This window comes from Peromyscus maniculatus, chromosome 15 (assembly GCF_049852395.1).
Source record: "Peromyscus maniculatus bairdii isolate BWxNUB_F1_BW_parent chromosome 15, HU_Pman_BW_mat_3.1, whole genome shotgun sequence".
Taxonomy (NCBI): Eukaryota; Metazoa; Chordata; class Mammalia; order Rodentia; family Cricetidae; genus Peromyscus; species Peromyscus maniculatus.
Window position 1 is genome coordinate 34,674,311 of NC_134866.1, and position 21,583 is coordinate 34,695,893.

The 21,583-nt window shown below is 39.5% G+C and overlaps 1 protein-coding gene across 1 annotated transcript in view; it reads right to left on the minus strand.

Annotated features, from left to right (window-relative positions):
• The window catches only part of Plcxd3 (phosphatidylinositol specific phospholipase C X domain containing 3), a 174,986-nt gene extending 155,603 nt beyond the window's left edge, over positions 1-19,383 (minus strand). The window contains exon 1 of the mRNA XM_006988928.4: positions 18,799-19,383. Coding sequence (XP_006988990.1) covers positions 18,799-18,901 — 103 coding nt within the window. The 5' untranslated portion in view covers positions 18,902-19,383. The remainder of the gene's footprint in view (positions 1-18,798) is intronic.
• Positions 19,384-21,583: the final 2,200 nt, after the last annotated feature.

Here is a 21,583-nt window from a genome sequence, read left to right on the forward strand (position 1 = left end):
TCACCACAGAACATGTCTATGCGCCTGTGCACTTATTCAGTTTTTACACCTGCAAAATGAGAATGATACTGACTCACAGGGTTCTGATAAAGACTAGACAATAAATACATCTGTTAAAATGAAAGTAAATATGTCTATTGGAATGTAGACCCTTGTTTTTTAATTCTCTTATTTGTTAAGATCATATTATAATTATATTATTTTCCCCTTCCCTCTAAACCCTCCCATATACCTCTCCTTGCTGTCTTTCAAAATCATGGCCTCTTGTTTTATTAATTACTGTTACACACACACACACACACACACACACACACACACACACACATATGTACATACATATATACATACACACACATATGTACATACATATACACACACACATATGTATACACACACACACACACACACATATATATATAAATTGCTCATTCTGTATAGAGGTATTTGTGTATATACGTTTTCAGAGCTGACCACAGTTCTCTGTTAAATGGTATCACAGACTTATGATCACAGTGCTATAATGCTTTAGCAATATCTCTGAAAGGCTTTTATCTACACAAAGATGAAGACATGGCAGCAGGTAATCACACCAATGGAGCAAAACTAATTGTTGAGAGCCAGAACCATCCAAGGCTTTCTTAGAGGCCCAGAGGAACCTGTTCTGTGTCCTAGCCCAAGACAAGACTCGGTAAGAACTTGTCTCAGGCTGGGGAGAGAGCTTTGTAGAAGTTAAGGTTTTGGTTCCTGGTAACTTGGCTTTCCCCCATGAAGAGACTGGGTCCCAAGGCTGTCGTGTGCTTAGTCTCTGACATTCTTGAAATATTCTGTGTTCCTCTTATACAACACCGTTTGATTATCTTTTTGCTGACTTTGTTCCCATTTCTCCCCTAAAAACTGTATAAGATGGTGTACTTCTTAATAAACTTGTTTGCATAGACATAGCTTGTGTCTACCTCCTGCCTGCAAACTTTTCTATTTTCTTGCTGTCTCCTGGCCATTGCTCTATCAGGAACCTGTGACTGAAGAACAATGTCCTGGGTCCAGGTCAACCCTTCACAGCTGCCATCAGCTCCTATAGAGTGACTCTATATAGTTTAGCAAGGTCTCCCACCTACACCAATAGCTTCTGAAAGGGACAGTACAAAACAGAGATGTTCTTCTCCAATATTGCCCTCTTGGGAACCTAAAATTAAAGATGAAGACACATAAAAAATACAATAAAATTCTAAGCAACGGTCATCAGGCCTGGAAGGAAGCCATGAACGGAAGTGAAGTTGTGTAAAACATGTGAAAGGCAGCGGGGGATCCTACTGAGCAAAGCACTGATTCGGGGTCAACCCCTCAGCCACAGGTTCCTGCCTTTTCCCTACCCTTCTGGGATAAAAATAGAAAATGACCCCATAAAACTATCAAGTCGAAGGTAAAATGGTCCAGCTTTATCTAGATATTTGGAACTGTGAAAAAAAAATACTGACCTTCTCTAATATTTAAACTATCTCCTCCAGTTAGTAGAAGGGAAATGCCTAATCTATCTTATTCACTTCCATTTTCAGCCTTTATCTCCAGCTGAGATATATTTAATTATTAATATATGGTATGAATGAATCCTGAGTCCAAGAGATATTATGGGGTTACCATCTCTATCCAAGTAGATAAATTGCCCACGGAAGTCTATGCAGTGGGAATCCTCAGAAAGTCACAGACTCCAGAAGATGTTTTTGACAAGAGTTCAAAAGTTTTCCTGTATTTTCCCCTCAGCCTTTTGCAGCAAGACACTTGAAGATGACAAAGTATTTTAGTGTAATATCACACGAAAGAAACTCACCTAAGAAGGTAATGTGATTTGGCCATGTTCAGTCAGTAAGATTGTGAGTGAACTAAGATGACAAATAAGGTTGTTATCCTTATAGCTGGAAGCAAAGTTAAAGCTTTTCTAGCATTAGATACTGAAAGAATTATGGACACCAGAAACAAAACAGAACAAAACCCTACAGGATAAACCTCTAAGTTGTTAGAGCAATGCCTAACTTAATCTAACTGGGCAGGGTCTTTCATTTACTTCTTCTTCTTCTTCTTCTTCTTCTTCTTCTTCTTCTTCTTCTTCTTCTTCTTCTTCTTCTTCTTCTTCTTCTTCTTCTTCATTTTTGTCTTCTTCTTTTGGTTTTCAAATGTGTTTAACAATGACACAAAATTTAAAGTGTCAAATATATTCACATTATCATAAATGGAATGCAAAACTTTTTCATTACAAAAACACCTCAAACTATACCCATTAAATAGCTCCCCATACCCCATACCTTCCAGACCTTGGCAAGCATTTTTCTGTTTCCACAAATTTAATTATTTCATTTTTATGGAAGCAGACAGTGTGCATATTTTTGTGATAAAATGAAGTCACTTAGCACAATGTTCTCAAAGTTCATTTATTGGGCAGGTTCATTTTAAGGTCAGTTTCTAAGTATACAATATAAAGCATTAATGATCTCAATTAAGTGAACAGGATTTGATTTCAGAGAATCCCGCTGCACCCCTCCCCCGCACATACACTCAGAGCTCAAACACTTAGGCTTAAAAGAGAACACCTATGAAGCAACTCCAAACCTTGAAGTAGTTCATTATAAAGTTAAACAAGCTGTCACTTAGATCCTATGAGAGGGACAATGGGTTAGGGTGGCATTACCTATGGAAAAAAGCAGCAAAGATCACAGTCACTACAGAGGGTGACAGTTGATGTGTTTTGGGATGCTGGTTCTCTCATCTAGTCAACAACTTTGTGGGCGTCTCTGAACTTTTAGCTTCTAAATTCCATAAAAGAATGTTGACCCACAAATAAAACACCTGCTGCTAGATGATTTTAAGGTAAACTTCAGAGGTTTATTTAAAATATACAGAGCCTCAGTTTTGCAAGATGGAAAAACATTCTGTGCATAGATGGAGTGATGCTTGCAGAAATGTGACTGAACAGAATGTTATGGAGCTACACAAATAAGTGGGTTAAAAATGTAGAACTTTAGGTTATAGTTCTACTTTGCCATAATTATCAAAATAGAGGACTGTATTCATTCACAAACCCGTATTCAAGTCTTGAAAAATGATTGCTGATTTTAGATGTGCAAGCTCACATTATTTTCCCTTTCATATTAATAGTACTGTGTATATATTTATATTTGTATGTGTGATTATATCTTTGCACATGTATGTGCACAAGTGTTTGTGCATCTAAATGCCATAGGTTGATGTTGGATATCTTCCTTGCTTTGACAACTCTTTTCCTATTTTTTTGAAGCAGAGTTGTTGTGGAATATCATTTTATGATGTGTTACATTTGTTTTTGCTGTGGAACATTTATTTTAATGAGGCAAAGATGTGTTGCATTTCTTTATGTTGCATTTGTTTAACTCTGTGAAGCTGCATTACTGTGACTGTCTAAAACACCTGATTGGTCTAATAAAGAGCTGAACAGCCAATAGCAAGGCAAGAGAAATGACAGGAGGGGCTGTCAGGCAGAGAAAATAAATACAAGGAGAAAAAGAGGAAATCAAGAGACATCAAGAAGCAAGAAAAGAAGGGAGCAGCTACCCAGCCACACAGCCAGCCATGGAAAAGAGTGAAAGTAAGATTACAGGAGTAAGAAAAGCAAAAAGCCGGAAGGAAAAGGTAGATGGGATAATTTAAGTTAAGAAAAACTGACCAGAAATAAGCCAAGCTAAGGCCGGGGAATTCATAAGAAAGAACAAGCCTCTGTGTGTGTTTATTTGGGAGCTGGGTGGTGAGCGCCCCCAAAGAGTGAAGAGTAATAAAACAAACAACTACAGTCTCTCACTGAGCCTGGAGTATACTGGTTTGACTAGGCTGACTAGCAGATGAGCTCTGAGCGTCTCCCAAACCCCTATAGCTAGAGTCACAGATATGTGCAGCTGTGTCCTACTTTTACATGAATAATGGAAACCCTAACTTGGATATTCATGATTGTGGTGAGCACACTGCTAACTGAACTATGTCTCCAGCCCCCCTTTATTAAAAATCATTATACAGATATTTGAATAGCCATTTTACCTCCCCTGTGCAAAAGTGCTATACTAAAGCACACACAAAATTATTTTACTAGTTTCGACATTACATATTTTATATATTTCAAAATATGTATTTGGAATATCCAAGTGCATTAGTGCATGATTCCTTTTGAAGAAAACAATTACTGATGTTATCCTCTAACAGGAAGAAAAACAGAAGGACACAGGTGTTAAAAGACTGTAAGTCATGTCCTCCCCTCAAAATAATAGTGCTAATTGTAAGATATATAATGAGGAGATTCAGAGTTTATTCTGTGTGTGTGGTTTTCAGTATTTATTCTTATTGACTTATAAATTTTTGATAGTTTTAAATTGTTTAACATAACAGTCAATGCACACACACACACACACACACACACACACACAGACACACACACCGAGACCAATGTTCTGAGATACATACATGCACATTTATTGAATAGTTAAGAGAATAATAAATCAGTTATGTTTAAGTGACTGTCTGCATGAGTCACATGCCTCTATTTTTGAGCAATTCTCTGGAAAATGTTTGTTCTTACACCTTTAAGTGTCTCTCACCCATCTTTTATTATATCAGCATATAATAAGCAAATACTGTTGCCAAATACTATGCCCTGTCACTCAATTGTTTAAATATTTCTTCATAATTTTTATTGGCATAAAGTTTGTGATAGGTAAGTTGACTTGGGGAAGAAACACTATTCATGTAATTTCAAATTCTCCTTCAAAAAGTCAGTTTTCTCCTTCAAGAACTTGGCTCAAGGCATTTGCATTAAGAGTATCTTCATCGGCATATTAACTTCAGAAGTAGCCCAAGGCAACCTGTGAATGGGTAATAGAATGATGGTAGCCTGGAGTCTACATACCTCTTATCCCAGGAGATCAATCTCAAAAATTATATTGGCATAGAGAACAAAAAACTCCTGCTACTAACATGCCAAAATGTTGTTCTTAATCAAATAGCTTTGGAAATAACATTCAGGCCCTAGACTGAAATTTGTTTCTGCTGTATTTAATTTTCAGTTCACCTCTGACTGCTTAGAAATTGTTAAATGATTCTAGGTAGTTAAATACTAGTGAGACCTCATAAGAAATTAAAAGACCTAAGTTATAAATAGTGATGGGTAAATTCAATTTATCCAGTCTGTCAAGAACTTACATCACACATAACTCATTCATTGAGGCCTTATTAGGTGCCAAGCACTAGGCTAAATATATCATACTAATTACTCCAGGTCATTCACAGAAATAATCTTTTAAAAGTAGATTCTTACCTCAATTTTGATAAAGAAATTGATGTTTAAAGGGGTTAAGTAGCATGTCATAGATTACACAGTATGTGTGAGCCAAGGAACAGCCTCAAAGGATCTAGTTCAAATCTTATGGGAATTCAGAGTTGAAAGGTGAGCATCCAGTCTCCCTGTAGCTATTTCTGCTGCAGAAGATGACTTTTCTCGTTATGAACCACATTAATAAAAGTTTCTTTTCTTAATTTTGATTTATGAAAATCTTCATTCTTTTAACCTTTGTCATTTAGATGCTTTAATTTAGCAGGATCCTGATGCTTTGTGTATCTAAAAAGAGATGGTTACATTAATATCTGATGTAAACTTTTAACCTTAAGAGTTAGTCATCTGGTTTAAAACCCCCTTTCACAGCCTTGAGACTACAGCTGTACATTAACTTCTGCAGAATGTCCAGTGTCTTTGCAGAAAGAGAAGAGAACACATCCAATGTTTCAGTCTTTTGATTGGCCATCCCAGCCAGCAAGAAACAACAACTAGTTTCTATTGAGTCCAGTATGAGGTGCATGTAGAAGCGATCAACCTAACATATTCTCAGAGGGTTATCTAATATATATATAGCATGATATATATATATAAAATGCAGGGGGCATGATCCTACTTCAAAGAATCTGTGGCATATTAGAGAGACACCAGAGGAAGGTAAGAGAGATTACAAGCTTCTAGATAAAATTCCAGCTAGACTTCTAGTTAGAAATCTACACTACACATAAGTGCCCAGAGAAGAACCAACACACAAGGCTTGAGAGGCCCCAGGACCCATAACCTTGCTGGTAAGCACTTTTCCTTGTACAAATCTGGTATATGAAGATGGTGAGGAATACTTGTTTTCAGACACATTGATATCAGCTCCAGTGCACAAGGGATATGAAGAAACTAGAATACAGTCGCATGAGGAACTGAAATAAAACTCTAGAAACTAGTTTTGACAACACTATCTTACAAGAAATGTTGAAAGGCACTCTTCAAATTCACATAAAAACCACCACACAGAAACATTAACTGTGCAAGCATGTAGCTCAGTGGTAAATATTAAAAAAAAAACACAGATGATTATAATAATCTAATGTTGGTAATGAGAGTTAAAGGGAAAATGTAAGAATTATAGTTATCAAATACATTAGTGGACAAATACATTAGTGGATACAAAATATAAGAAGATGTAATATGAGATTGTGTGGAGTGAGAAAAATTAAAAAATTGTTTTTACATGGGATTTACATCTTTTTGTTATTGTTTTAAATCTGAAACACGGTTTCTTTATGTAACCTTGACTGTCTTGGAACTCTTTCTTTAGACCAGGCTGGCTTTCAACTCGAAGAGATCCACCTGCCTCTGCCTCCCAAGTGCTAAGATTAAAGGCGTGCTCCACCACCACTGGCAAGTTACTATCATCTTAAAACAGAGTGCTAAAACTGTGAACTGCTTCCCATAATTCTCCTGCTATCAACAAGTAAAGTACCTAGAAAAGGTCCACATGAATGGAAAAAAAGAACAGGTCTAGAATAAAAAGTTATAAATAAATAATTGTGGTGGTTTGAAGTAAAATACCCCTCAAAGTAAGTGGCACTATTAGGAGGTGTGGCCTTGTTGGAGTAGGTGTGGTCTTGTTGGAGGAAGTGTGTCACTGTGGAGGTGGCCTTTGAGGTCTTATATATGCTCAAGCCATGCTCAGTAATACAGAACACTTCCTATTGCCTGCACTCCAAGATGTAGGACACTCAGCTACTTCTCCAGCACCATGTCTGCCTGCACGCCACCATGTCACACCATGGTGATAATGGATTAAACCTCTGAAAATGTTAGCCATCCGAGTTAAATATTTTTCCTTTATAGGAGTTGCTGTGGTCATGGTGTCTCTCCACAGCAATAGAAACCCTAACTAAGATAATAATATATGATACATAATAACAGTACAATTAAATATCTCTAAAATACTTGAAACTAAGACTCTACAACTGTGTGGTTTTGAGTATTTTTGGAAATATTTGCATATATTTTACTGGCTGAATATCAATAATCTGAAATCTAAAATATTACAGCTTTTTGAACATCAAGTTGGCATCCAAAAAGTTTCAAATATTTTTATAATATTTCTAATTGTAGATTCCCAGACTAAGAATGTTCATTTTAAAAGTGATTTCATATTTCACATCACAAAGCAAATATGTCAAATAACTAGAAAATGAATTTTCAAACAATGAATTTGAACTATACTGTAATGCCTGAAACACCTTTTTAAGGAAGAAAACTTAAGTCACTTAATTATATACCTCAAGAAACTAAAACAAGACCAAAATTAGTATTAGGAAGGAAATAGTAAATAATGAAGCAAAAATAAATAAAAGAGAGAGTAGAAAAAAAGGCAACAAAACTGTTTTTTTAAGGATAAAATTGCCAAACATTTCTCTCAGCCAAGAATAAATACAAAGACTCAATTAGAAATGAAAGAAAAGGCATTACAACTGAAGCCACAAAATTAGAAAGGATGATAAGAGACCACTACGGAAATGTGTACACCAACAAACACAAAAAGGATAAACAAAAGTTGTAACATGTTATCTGCCAAGATGGAGTGGTAAAGAAATATAATATCTGACTGTACCTGTAATACAATGAAACGACAGCATCTTCAACAAATCGTATTTGGAAAGACAGATATCCACAGGCAGAAAAACAAAATTAAAGCTTTGTTTTACTCTGAACACAAAGATGAACTCAAAATGGGTTAAAGATTTAACATAAGAGCTAACACTATAAAAAGAAAAAGAAAACACAAGAGCTAACACTATAAAGCCTAAAAGGAAACTTTCATGTTCGTGGGCTTGGTGATAAATCTTTAGATACAACACCAAAAAAAAAAAAATACAAGCATTAAAATGAAAAATATCCAAATTGGCCTATGGAATATCTAGCTTCAGGTTCCAGGTGAAAATCTACTCTTATTCTAACTGAATACAGCAGTAAAACAACTCCCCATGGTATATGTCCTCATCAAAGAAGCTTCTTACTGCAGGAGATGGTATTTGACACAGAGACCCACAATGGTACAGTGTTTAGAGAGAGACTCAGGAGTGCCCAGCCCTGAATGAGGAGTGTTTACCACACCTCTCCCCTCAAGGCTCTGGGATCTATGTAGAAGACACAGAAAAGGGTTGTAAGATCCAGAGGTGGTTGGAGATTTTAAGGAAACAGCATTTTCCGTACACAACAGGATAGATGCACATCTGGACCGACAGAGGCTGTGACAGCGTGGACAAGACCTACCTGAGCTCAAGGCAGAAAAAAATACCAGCATGAAGGAAAGCGAAGTGAGCGCAAAGTCTCACCACTCCACCAGAAAGCTACTCACAAATGATAACTGCTGGGAGAGGGGAAATCAGTTTCCTTCAATTACGTGACACTGGGTATATCATCCATACACCAGGGCAGGGTCTTTGCTCAGAAGTCCCAAAATTTGTGAACAACACAAATCAGACTTCATATTTTTAGTGTTTTTTTTTCTTTTTCTCTTGTGTTTTCTATTTGTTGTGAAAGAAAAAGAACATGAAGCTAGTGAGGGAGGGAGGGAGAGAGGGAGGGAGGGAGGGAGGGAGGGAGGGAGGGAGGGAGGGAGGGAGGAGGATATGGGAGAAGTTTGGGGATGAGAGAGAATATGATGACTAAGTACATTAAATTATCAAATAATAAGTGAAATACTCAAATCGCACTATACATAAACTTCAGTGTGACAAAGGAAATGACCAGAAGAATAATAGGCAGCTTATGGAATAGGAAAACACTTATAAATATTGTATCTGATGAGTTGTTAATATCCAGAATATGTGATGAAGTCCTACAGATGGATAACAAAGATAAAGAAGCAGCCAATTAAAAATCAGGCTGGGAGCTAGAATATACATTTTTCTAAGAAAAACAAAATGGCTAAGAGGAAAAAAGCCACCATATGATCCAGAAGACCCACCTTTGGAAATTTTCTACCAAGTAACTGAAATCAAAATCTTGAAACATAGGTGTGTTTACTGGAGTATTGTTTACAACCGAAAAGCCCATCAGTGGATAAATGCATAAGAAAAAGTGGAACCACAATATAAGTGTTCTATTTATTGAACTCTCAATAATAAGAAAGTCCTGATGTGGTTTTCAGTAAGTGAACCTTGAGGTCACTGCATTCAGTAAAATTGACCAGTTACACAAAGACAGAAATGACATGATCCCACTTATTGGATGTATGCATAACCAGACCCCTAAAAGCAGATAATCTAAAGGTATTTGCCAAGGTGATAGAGAAGGACAAGTGGGAAAATGCTGAAGTAAGTCTTGTGTTATGTAGTGCAGCAGTATTTAAAAAAAATAGTGACTTACACATCTAGAAATACGTTTCAAGAAGTGGCATCTCATGGGCCACACCAAACACTACCGGAAGATCCAATGAGATTATGGGGACTGGGCAATCAGAAAGGGAAAACATAAGTTTTGAACAATCATGAAAGGAACAATTTTATTGTGGTGATGGAAGACAGTGAGATAAATACGGGCTAGAGGAATCTTCAAAACCTAAGTATGAAGAAGGTGTATCTATGAGTACCATTTGCTAGATAGAGGCAGGTGTGGTGTTAAGTGGACTTTCTAAAAGGTGTGTTACTAATGTAATGCTTTGAGCTAAGGAGGGGAATTGTGAACTACAACCTGCCTGCTCGCAGCTACCCCACACTGTGTAAAAAAGCAGTTTTTAGGGTGTGCTTCGTCCTAAGGGACTCCATTTTAAAAGTAGCATTTGACTCCACTTTGAGTGAAAATGCAGAGAAAGGATGACTGTGTTATAGACACCACTACCTTTCCAGCACCACCCATGAGACACAGACTGGTAAATAACTTACCGCCAAAAATGAAAACGCTCCACTTAGAAGCTTATTAAAGCAGACTGGGAACCTGTGAGCAGATGGACATACTAAAACTATAACAGAAGCATCAGTCTGAGAACTCATTAAATGCACTAGACTAACAAAAGGTGCAGAACCTTCGTGTTGACCCCGTAAATAGGAGAAAAAACTGACACTACCATTGCAATTCCCCCACTGACCCATAACCTGGGTCCACCCAGGGTGGACACCAAAGGAATTGCAGGCAGAAATTGTTCAACTGTCCCCTGGTCATGACTCAATTCAGTCCCCATCAGTCCTATGCCGGGCCTTGTAGCACGAATTGTTAGAAGGTCTTATTAATAAAAACAAACCCTCAGCTAGATATTGGGTGAATGCTGAAAGATCAGAGGAGAGACAGAACACACCACAGCTACCTCACCTTGCCAACTTCTTGGCCGATCCTGTTTCCTCAGACTGAATGCCTCTGAATCCTCATCTGAATGGATCTCAGCTGAAATGCTGCTAAAAGCCTGAAAGCTTAACCAGCTCTAGTTCCTGGCCTTCACGTCTTATATACCTTTCTCTTCCTGCCATCACTTGCTGGGATTAAAGGCGTGTGTCACCATGCCTGGCTGTTTCCAGTGTGGCTTTGAACTCACAGAGATCCAGATGGATCTTTACCTTCAGAATGAAATTGTTGCAGAATGTGTGTGCAACCATTTTCTGGCCTCTATGTCTATCTAGTGGCTGTTCTGTCCTCTGACCCAGATAAGTTTATTAGGATGCACAATATATTGGGGGACACAATATATCACCACAGTGCCTCATCTTCCATGTTCCTCAACTTCTGTAGCTTGAATCATCCCTGAGAACAGAACTAGGCCTGCCACTCTGCATCTTCCCTGTTCCTCCAAACAGTTCTTTAACTGGATTTTTTAAATGTCTGAAGCCTTCCAATGTAACATGATCTTGACATCACCTTGATTAAATTTTTATTGGGAAAGGCCCAGGCTAGGTCATGGAAAGACTGTGTTTAAAGCTAACTTTGTACTGAGAGAGTTCTGGCCACCTTCTCGCTCCATATGGCAACACAACTCAACATGGCTTGAATCATGCATTGAGGTAAGTTCCCATTAACCCACCAAGGATATACCATGCACAACTTTTCCTTCACCGGCAAGCATGGAGGCCACCAGGAAAGTTGAGTAGACAAGTAAGTCATCATAGCTCACTCTCTTCCTCAAAATAAAAAGTCTTCCATTGAATTGAGAAACTGAACTATCATCATGATGACCAAGGATGTTAAACATAATTGCTTCCTAAAAGTTATTTCACAGGAAGAATTACCCTGTGCAAAACACAATAAGAGCTAGCATTTTATATAGAGCATTGTAAGGTTTGTCCACTCCCATAATCTGTAACGAGTACAAGAAAACAACAAGAGTGTATCTAACAAAATCCATGGGCCATCTGTTTCAGAACCTAACCTCTGGAGGTGACTAATCCTGGAAGCTTCTTGAGAAGGTTTAATCACCCTCCCCTGCCCCTCTGCCTGGCCTATCTTCCTCTCTTAATAGAGCATAATAAAAGCATATGGTGCCATAGAAAGCTTTTGGCAGTAGAATTCTATCTGAAATGTGTTAGGTTTTATTTTCCTTTTTCACTATTTCTCCTTCTTAGGGAGCATGTGGTTTAGATGCTTTTCTGGTCATTAACCTTCTGAGGCTAATCATAACCCTACATAGACCAGAAAAGATAAGATGATATAGCATTTTAATACATTAAATCCTGCATAATTATATCAAGGACTTTGTGGTATTTCTAACATGGTAGAAAGCTCTTGGCTTTCCAAAAATGAATGTTTATTGGTAAGAAACATTCTCTTTAGCAGTAGCAGGGAAATTTGTTTCAAGAAACAGTTTCCTCTCTTAAGTACCAATAATTTGATTGTGTGTGTGTGTGTGTGTGTGTGTGTGTGTAATTTCTGTGATGGGCAAGACTACATTATTACTCTACATTTCAATACAGTGGTACATTTAGGGATTATTTCAGGTCTATCAGATTATTTGGTTCTATTTACACTCACTCAGACTACTTGGTGAGAAAAATTCAGATCACACTTTTATCTTTACTCTGGACTTATATGTAAGAATGATTGCACAGCACCATCCAGAGGTGTCCCTACTGAAAAATCATGTATTTTTTTTTTTAAAAAAAGTGATACACACTCATATACATATACACACATGTAAATGTGCCTACGTATATATGTGCACACAGAAAGAAACTGAGCTAACAAAAAGACTAAAGAAAAAGAAAGAATTCTATTCAACATGTCGTCCTCTGCCATCCTCCCTAAACTCATACTTGAATCATGGGACCAAATGCTAATAACTACAAATCAATAAATATGAGTTAGCCCAAAATATGGATGGGTTTGGGCAATGCTGGCCCCTGTGGCATCAGCAGTGATGTGGAGTCAGCAGTGGTAGACGCCAGCATCAGCAGCTTCCACATAAGGACCTCAGCTCTCAGAACGTTTGATCCTTGTTAGACATTAACATTCTCAAATTTCAGCCTCTAAAGACACAAAAAATGACCACACCCTAACTACTCCTCAAGAGAAGAAAGTAGAAAAGCCTCAACTGTATGGTAGCCAAACTTTTGTGATTCCCGTGCAGCATGTTTGGAATCAATCCTAGGATGGTTACAACTAGTCAGAAATCCACTTAGGATGAATGGAAGTGGATTATCATGTCTCTGATTTTACTTTGGAGCTAACAGTACTTGAAGAGCACCCTCTTTTGTGTCAGTGTGTATTCACGTGTTTGTGTTTCTTTGCAAATAAGGGTTGTGAAATTATGCAATTTTCATATGCATATAGTGCATGACCTTCAACATTTATTTATTGTAATATTGGTTTTAGCATTTGAGAAGTGTGTGTATGTGTGTGTGTGTGTGCACGCACGCGTGTGCACGTGCATGTGGATTATAAATGTTATCTATTTTAGAACATTTTAATTGTTAAGCAGCTGATATTCAAACAAGGGAATTATATACACATTCATACATGTTTCTATCCCATGGAAACTGTGCTTTAAATAAATGAGGTATGCCTTGTAAATATAAACAAAATTGACTATTTTATTTCTATCATACATCAATTTACTATTCACCCATGCTTTTTATAGTTTCCTGATGATGACCATTTAGGAAATTTTATGTTTATAAAGTAAATTTTACTCAAGAGAAATATTGCAAATCCTACATCGTAGATAAAGTAAATAAACCTTCACCTCATAAATATTACACAAGTCCTTATTTCTGTGAACAATAAGGAATGAGAACAAATGGATGCAGAACCAGTGTAGGGGTGTTCCTTTCCTTAAGCTGGCACTACCATCCCCCTGCATCCCCAGATGGGCTGATAGTAAGTGCTGTTGATAGCCAATATCAATGAGCAGCAGGGCTTAAAGAAATGAGGGAGAAGGTTTTACATTTATCACAGTGGCCTAATCTGAACACTTAAATAGCAATTAAATAACATTTATTGCTCAAGGTTCATGATGAACTATAATGTCAGTTATCAGAAGTGTTCCCAGACTGAGCAATTAGCCTTGAATCAAATATGGAGTTCTGGTTTTAAGCTTGATTGAAAACTTGAACACTCATGGATAGTTCAACAAAAAGCCTACTAGAAAGATGTATACTTAGGTTTGACTCTGCTACTCACAGAATAAAGTTCCCTTTTAGCGGTGTACTAAAGTGTTTCTTATACTATAAATGTATATATGAATAAGCTGGCTATCTTATTAAATTGTAGATTATGATTAAATAAGTTGGAATAGTGGAATATAGATGCTGTATTTCTACCATGAGTCTATGTATGACAATGCCGGTGGTCCTGCCTGGACAGCCTTGAGTGACAAGGTCCTAAAAGATCATTGATAGAACACATTAAAATTGTATGTGCATATGAGAAAACACTGTAAACAGTAAAGTATAATATACAAAACTTTGTGTTGGTTAACAATATTTGAGAATTCGATTCAAATCATCATGAAAAAGTTGTAGTAGAGCAGATTAGTGCAGCTTTTATGTGTCAATTTCAAAACTAACTTTTGAAATGCCCAATCCTCTAGATTCTCTTCATTTTTTCTTTTTTAGAAAAATCAAGTCTGATGGGGAATTGGTAGGATAACACAGAGAGATATTCATTCTGAACAGTCGTGTTGTGTTTTGATTGATGAAAGATTTACTTCATATGACCATTCTGACCAAACATACACGTGGTTTTAGAGATGTGTTCAAGTAGATTCTGTGCCTGATTGACTCTATAAGTAGTTTCATTCAATTAAAATAGAAGTAGAAAATTGCAAGGAGGAGAAAGGGGGCTGGAGAAGGGACTTTGAGGTGAAGAGTATGTACTGCTCTTACAGAGGACCCAAGTTCAGTTCCCAGCACTTATATTAGGAGTCTCACAACTAACTGCCTGTAACTCCAGTTCTGGGGGAATTCATCACTCTGGCTTTCAAGGGCATCTGTACTCACATGCACATACCCCCCAGAAAAACACATGGGTGATTAAAAACAAAATAAAAGCCTGAAAAAAGTAAAGAAGAGGTAAGTTAACTCTAAGAGTGTTGGCAACATGAAAGGATTACCATGAGGCAAAAAGTTAAAACTGAACAAAGCCTTAAAGAGGTAGAGTACTTTCTATCACATGTGAGACACCAGGTTCAGAACACACACACACACACACACACACACACACACACACACACACACACAACAAAACAAACAACAACATGAATGCAAGCTAAAGTTCTTGGACAAGAAATCAATTGTACAAATGCTTAGTTTTCATAAAACTGTTTATTTGTGCTGGTGTTGCAGTTTTCTAAAGGAAATAAAATTTATCCACATAATCACTGATTTATAAAACATTCTTTTGTTTATCTAAAATAATCAACTACTCCCTGTTCAAGAGTACATACATTCTTTCTGACACTGCAGTCCTACATTTTGATCAATTCTTCCTTATTGGGTGATCAGTTTGACTATGGGTAAATGACTTTCATTATATATCGGACTTATGTAGCAGATCCGTCCCATAAGCCAAATCCTTCTCAGTATCTTATACTTTGGACCAAAAAGGCACTCTATCACAGACCCTGACTATCAACACACTACATACTGCCATGACAAATCTCTTTTTAATGGTTCTAGAGGCACTGTGATTAGAATTAAAACTCTGCATCAAAGATGCCAAATAATTATCAGATTCACCTTCACCTGAATTTTATACTTTGTCTTCCTGCTTCCTTGATTTTTTTTTATCATCTCTGACCTGCTTGTGGTGAGAGCCAGCCTCATGCACATTTCAAATGCCATAAGTTTGGTTTCATCAGAGAGAAAAGAAATGAGAAGACTGAAATTTGAACAATTGTGTGTCCTGCCAGTATTTTATCTTTGAATAATAAATTAAAAATAATTCACTAATGCCAGTTACTAACAATCATTTATCCCAGTCCACACCAAGTCATGAAAATTTTAAATACAGAACAGCACTGAGAGACTCGGTTCTGAAAGCACTCAAGATACACCTGTTTGAGAAACATTCAAGGACACCAGAATCGCACACATGGTGGGGACTAGAGCACACACACACACACACACACACACACACACACACACGAGAGAGAGAGAAAGAGAGAGAGAGAGAGAGAGAGAGAGAGAGAGAGAGAGAGAGAGAGAGAGAGAGAGAGAGAGAGAGAGAGAGACTGTTCTTTGCTATGGTCTTAGGTAAGTGAGACAGCTGCCCCAAGTAGGTGGCCTCATAATTAGCTGGCTCTTCACCCTCTATAGGCTTCACCTAAGAAAACCTGAGGCTGTAGGACGACTGAGCAGCAGTTCCTCTCCACAGAAACACTTGCGTTGTGCACCAGACGTGGTTTTAAATGGTGGAGATAATTGCTTAATTCAAGCTGGAGCAACTGGCCAAGTAAACATGTAGCAGCCAGGAAGCTATTAGCATGATTTTAAGGCAATTATTCCATTAGTGTGTAATAGTCTCCAATTAGTCTGCTCTATCAAAATTTGAATGTCTTCTTTTTCTCCAGAAATTCCGTGTTATATGATGCAGAAAGGTACCAGACTCATTTTAATCCCAGTTTTATAGTTAAGAATTTTGCAAAAACCTATTTTTGTACAACTATATGGGTATTGGGGAATATATATTTGGTGACATGGAATGTGTGTGTGTGTGTGTGTGTGTGTGTGTGTGTGTGTGTGTGTGTGTTTCACAGAAGTGTTGGTGTGAAAGTACAAGGCTTTATGGGTCATTTACTTTAAATCTTATACTAAAAGGGCTTAGGAATACAACAGAAAGACAGTTATCTTCCAAATTTCATCATCTTTATGTCTCTACCAGAGACCAGCAGAAAAATCAGTCTCTGACTTCAAAGTTCCCCTTAGTCCCATGACATAGAAAAGGAAAATCACCCTGTTTCTAAGATGCCTTACTTCTCGCCTCATTGAGAACTTGTTGCTTCTCAGTTATGCTCACATACATTGCAAAGTCCTTACCCCTGCATTGCTAAGAAATAGTCCGTAACATTTCTGTTAGGGATCAGATCACTAAGCAAGTTTTAGGTCATTTGCCTGCACTGAATTTCTGGGTCTTGTTTTGTTTGGTTCTGAGGGGGAGGTTGCTTGTTTTTAGTCTAGGAAGTGGGGTGGTAATCCCAGCACTGCCTACTTTGCCGAGTTTTTTGGAAGAATTTGAGGTAGCAGACATACATTGGCTTTGAAAATCGAAGTGTTACAGACATTTATGGTGAGACTCAAATGTGGCATCACACCATCCCTCAGAGCTGGTGCTACCTCAGGCATTTAACCTCCTTCCATCTCTAGAGACTCTCTTCCGGGAGACCTAGCATCTCCGTCTTTGCCCTTATTACCAGCTCAGTGCCGGAAGCAGGTGGAACCACATGAAATAACTGCCTAAGAAAACAATAAAAAGCAAGAGAAGATGAGGATGCCGGTGGAAGCGAAAGTAGAGTTTCACTGACAAAGTGGTGTGCTTTCTGCTCCTTCAAAAGAGCAACCCCCTGTCTCAACCAGGAGAATGGAATTGATGCAGAGGGGAAGCTGGGCTGTGCTTTCCCAAAGAGACACCTAGGCCCCTGGGAAGTCCTTTGGTGAGGAAGGACAAAGGGAGAGACAACCTTTTTCTGAGGACAGTGCTCTGCTCAGCCTGTGTCTGTCATTGCCACCAAAATCCACTTCAATTGAGTTAAGTTGCTGGTGAGTCCCAGTGCTTGTTAGCTGGGCACTTGGTATTTTTCCAGAAACCCATTTTATTTCTTGCTCCTCTCCTTATTTCTTAGGTTTCACTTCCACTCCGTTCCTCCCAACTCATTGTGCTTCCGTTGGGGGTTGAGGGTCGGGGGAGGGCAGATCGGAGGAAACAGACTGACCAGAAGGTTGAACTTAATAACTCAGCTCTCCTCTGGGCAGGGGGTTGATTATCCATGAGTAATTTGCCCTCCAGCCTAGTCTTATAAGAATCGGATGTGCATACCCTCAACTCATGTGCATAACCGAATTGCTAAAGAAATAAAGGCATTTCCCCAGCTGCCGCGCTTGTAAACTGTCCAGAAACAATCTTCCCTCTTAGATACCTAAGTTAGGGGACTGCTGTGTGCTCCGACCCAGAAAGCTGACCAGTGCTCTGGCCCAAACCATGCATACCATGCTAAAGCCTCTTGACGCCCCACACACCTACACCTGGCTGGTCCGAAGCTTCCTTTCTAGGCCACCAGCTCAGTCACCTTTTCGGGGGCAATCTGCTCATGATTCCCATCTCTACCTCTACGCTGCTGCTCACGTGGATTTCACCGCCTGGCTTCTGTCTGGAGCAGCAAATGTGTGGTCTGCAAGGGTTTGCTCTCCTCACCCAGGAGCTCTACCTTAAGCAGCTCTGTGGCCAGACTCCCTCCGTGCCCAAGCCAATTAGGAAATGCTTGCTTTCTGCTTCTTGCCCCCTTCAGCTCCGTGTCAAGGACAGCGATTATGCTGCCGCCGCCGCCACTGGTCCCTGAACTTTCATCACTCTTCAGAGAGCGCTTTGTCTCTTTAAAGGAGACTGGGGACGAATACTAATGATTCGGCTAGATTCTAACAGTGAAACTACAAAATCCTCCTAAGTCCACGCTGAGGAGGGACTCAGTGATGTTCAGGAGCCGAACTCCTAAGACAGCCAGCTTCTTCCCGTAGCGCACCATGGAGCTACCGACTCAGAATCCTGAACTGCCTGGCCCCCAAATCCCTTAAATCTTCCGGGAAAACCACAGAAGGGGGCTGGAACCACCTTCTCCCCTGCCCCAGCCCTGCGAATACAACCTTCTGAAGCTCAGGAGAAGCAGTCACCTTGACGCCCGGTGCCAGGGTCCTCCAAGGTTTGGAGAACCCGGGTACCCACCTCCCTGGACGAGCTTCCCTCCTGTGGGTACGAAGCAAGTTAGCACTGAGTGTAAGGTGAAGCAGGGCGGGGCAGGTGCCGCGGGTACCTACCTGGGATGGCTAAATTGGTGAGGGGGATGCTGTGGATGCTCTCAGGCAGAGTTGCCATCCAGTCGGCGAATTTCAGCTCGTTTTTCCCCTGAGACGAGGCCATGGTGTCGGTCTGCTTGCCGCCGCGCTGGTCCCCACACTCCTAGGCACAGACTGGCAGCTGCTGCCGCTAAGCCAATGTTTGCTTCGGCCCCGCTAGAGTTTACACTCCGCTCTGCGCCACACCCACAGGATGGCGCAGACACATGCTCATTTTAATAATTATTCAAAAACACCCCATGCTCTCTCCTTGCCTTCGCCAGACTCCACTGCCTGGGCTTTTGTTCCTGACGTCCGTGCTCAGCTCTCTGCTCTCTCCCCCTCCCTGCAGACTCCCTCCTCCCGTCTCACCCCTCCTAGGTGGCTCTGCCTTTCCTTGCCATCCTGCAGCTCCCCACGGCTGGCTTCTTATTATTAGTCTTTCATCTTTGAAAAAACTTGGTTTTCCACGCTGCTTTGTCCCTGGTCTTTCTCTGTCCTTTGGTATGACTTTCTGGTCTTGTTTGCATGAAAGGCAGTCTTGCAGTTGAATCTAAAAATACTGGTAGACTTTGGGATGTTCTTGCCTCCTGAAGAGCAGACTCATCTTTGGCTGTCAGGACTTTCCATTCTTCCCGAAGAGTGTTCCTTTTCCTAAGCCACAACAGGTCATGCCTTCCCTCAGCCCTATTTGTACAAAATGGTGGTCTTTATTTAACATTTTGCCTAATTTTTGGAGAAGCTGATACATGTGGTGAGCAGGCAGGGCAGCATATTCTACAGTATGCTTCTTAATTCCTGGTTCCAGACATTTCACGGTCAAGAAGCACGGCTGCAGGTTGTGAGGACCCACTGTTTCTGTGGAGTGATGCCCTTCGTTTCTTGGCGTCATGGCATTCAAGATATCATGAAAGTCTAATGCTGGAAGAAAACCACATCTCCCAATGACGTGCTGTAACGACTGCCAGTGGCATTTGGTGGAATGTATTTGGCACCATTGGAAGTGATCTATGTAATTGTTTGGATTTTCATTCCTTGGCAGACTAGAGAGATGTGTCTCTCCAGAGAGAAATCACTCACGTGCCTCCAAAGAACTGTCTGGGTCCACCTGCTCCCAAGTGAGAAAGAGAGGGGAGATCAAGCCTTACGGATGTCATGAAACCGGCATTAGCCTGAATAGGACCACGTGAGTCGGACTGAACATGTGTGGGCCCTTTGCCACTCAAACTACAGATGGGCCAAAAGGGGCTTGTTTTCCTGTGGAGGGGTGTGTAAATTCTTTCCCCAGAGGAAATGCCATATTAAGTTGAAGAAATAAGAATCAAGGTAGGAGAGACAATACTATGAAACATGAGAATAACCATTTCAGTCCAGTAAACCCATTTAGCATTTTAAAAGCCAGGGAGCCTTTTTATTTTATGCGAGGATGCTGGGACCAAAGCAAATTCCCATCTATTCGAAATCACTGCCTGGGAGATAGAGGAGAGATGATGCTCAATTCTTTTGATCAAATTTTCTTTTTCTCCCAAGGGAAACGGTTCCCAGTGTCATGAGGACACGCTAGGTCTATCTTTAGGGATGAGAATGAGATGTACTAGAACTTCTGCTCTGGGGACTCTTAATGTTCTCACTCACATAACAGATCCTCATATCCTTTTAGTTAGAATGAGAAACATCTCACTTGCTGGCCAAAAGAGCTCTAAGCACCAGCTTTCTGACTAATGTTAGTATTCTCAAGGCAGTGCTTCAGGGCAGCAAGTACATTCAGAACGTAGGGATAGCTGCACTGTCTCTGAGAAAAGTCCATCACTCCCTGTTAGCCCAGGTTCCTCCATTATACAGTCACGATAACTGAGAGATTTGTGGGGACACTTCCAGGAGACAGTGTAGATGTTGGCTGAAATAGCAGCATCTGTGTATTCACTTTTCTTTGTCTTTTTGAGGCTGTTCTAGCCTTTTATCATAGTCTTTCCAGGGTGGTAGATTAATTACGCAACCTGGGAAATATTGTTGTGTAAGATGGATTTGAAAAATACTCTCTATTCAAATGCGTTGTGAGGATGTGTTCCTGAAAAACTTTAGGAAACCGTTTTAAAGAGATGATTGTTCTAATGTAGAATTGTCTCTTCCTTAGGAAACTTCAGTGTTTGCTCTTAAGGCCTTCGACTGATTGGATGAGGTCAATACATATGACAGCAGGTAATATGCTCCATTCAAATGGTTAAAAACATTACCTCATCTACAGACATCTGTACATTCAACATCTACTGTAGTATTTGAACAAATAGCTAGTCATCATATCTCAGCCAAGTTGTGATGTACAAAAAAAGCCATCACACTCACTGGAAAACTAATACAGAGTTTGCTATCAATCCCCAGGCCTCTTTGGGATTCTATTCCCAAATTATTCTCTAATTCTGCTGCTGTTAAGAACTATCACAGGCATGGTACCTAGAAATAAAAGGAGAAAAAGCATAGATACTTGTCTTGGATTTTTAATCATGCAAGCAAGTCAAGGTATGTGTATCTGTATTCTTATACCCACAACATGGGGGATGCCACTGAAGTTTCATTGTAGAGTTTCATAGTAATTTATTAGTCTAGTTCCATTCTGTTGTTGTGATGAAACACGATGACCAAACACAACTTGGGGTGGGGACGGTTTATGTCATCTTATACTTCCATGACATGTTTATCTTTGAGGAAAGTCAAGGCAGGGAATCGGGGCAGAAACCTGAAGGTCACAGTGCTTGCTCTTGCAGGCACT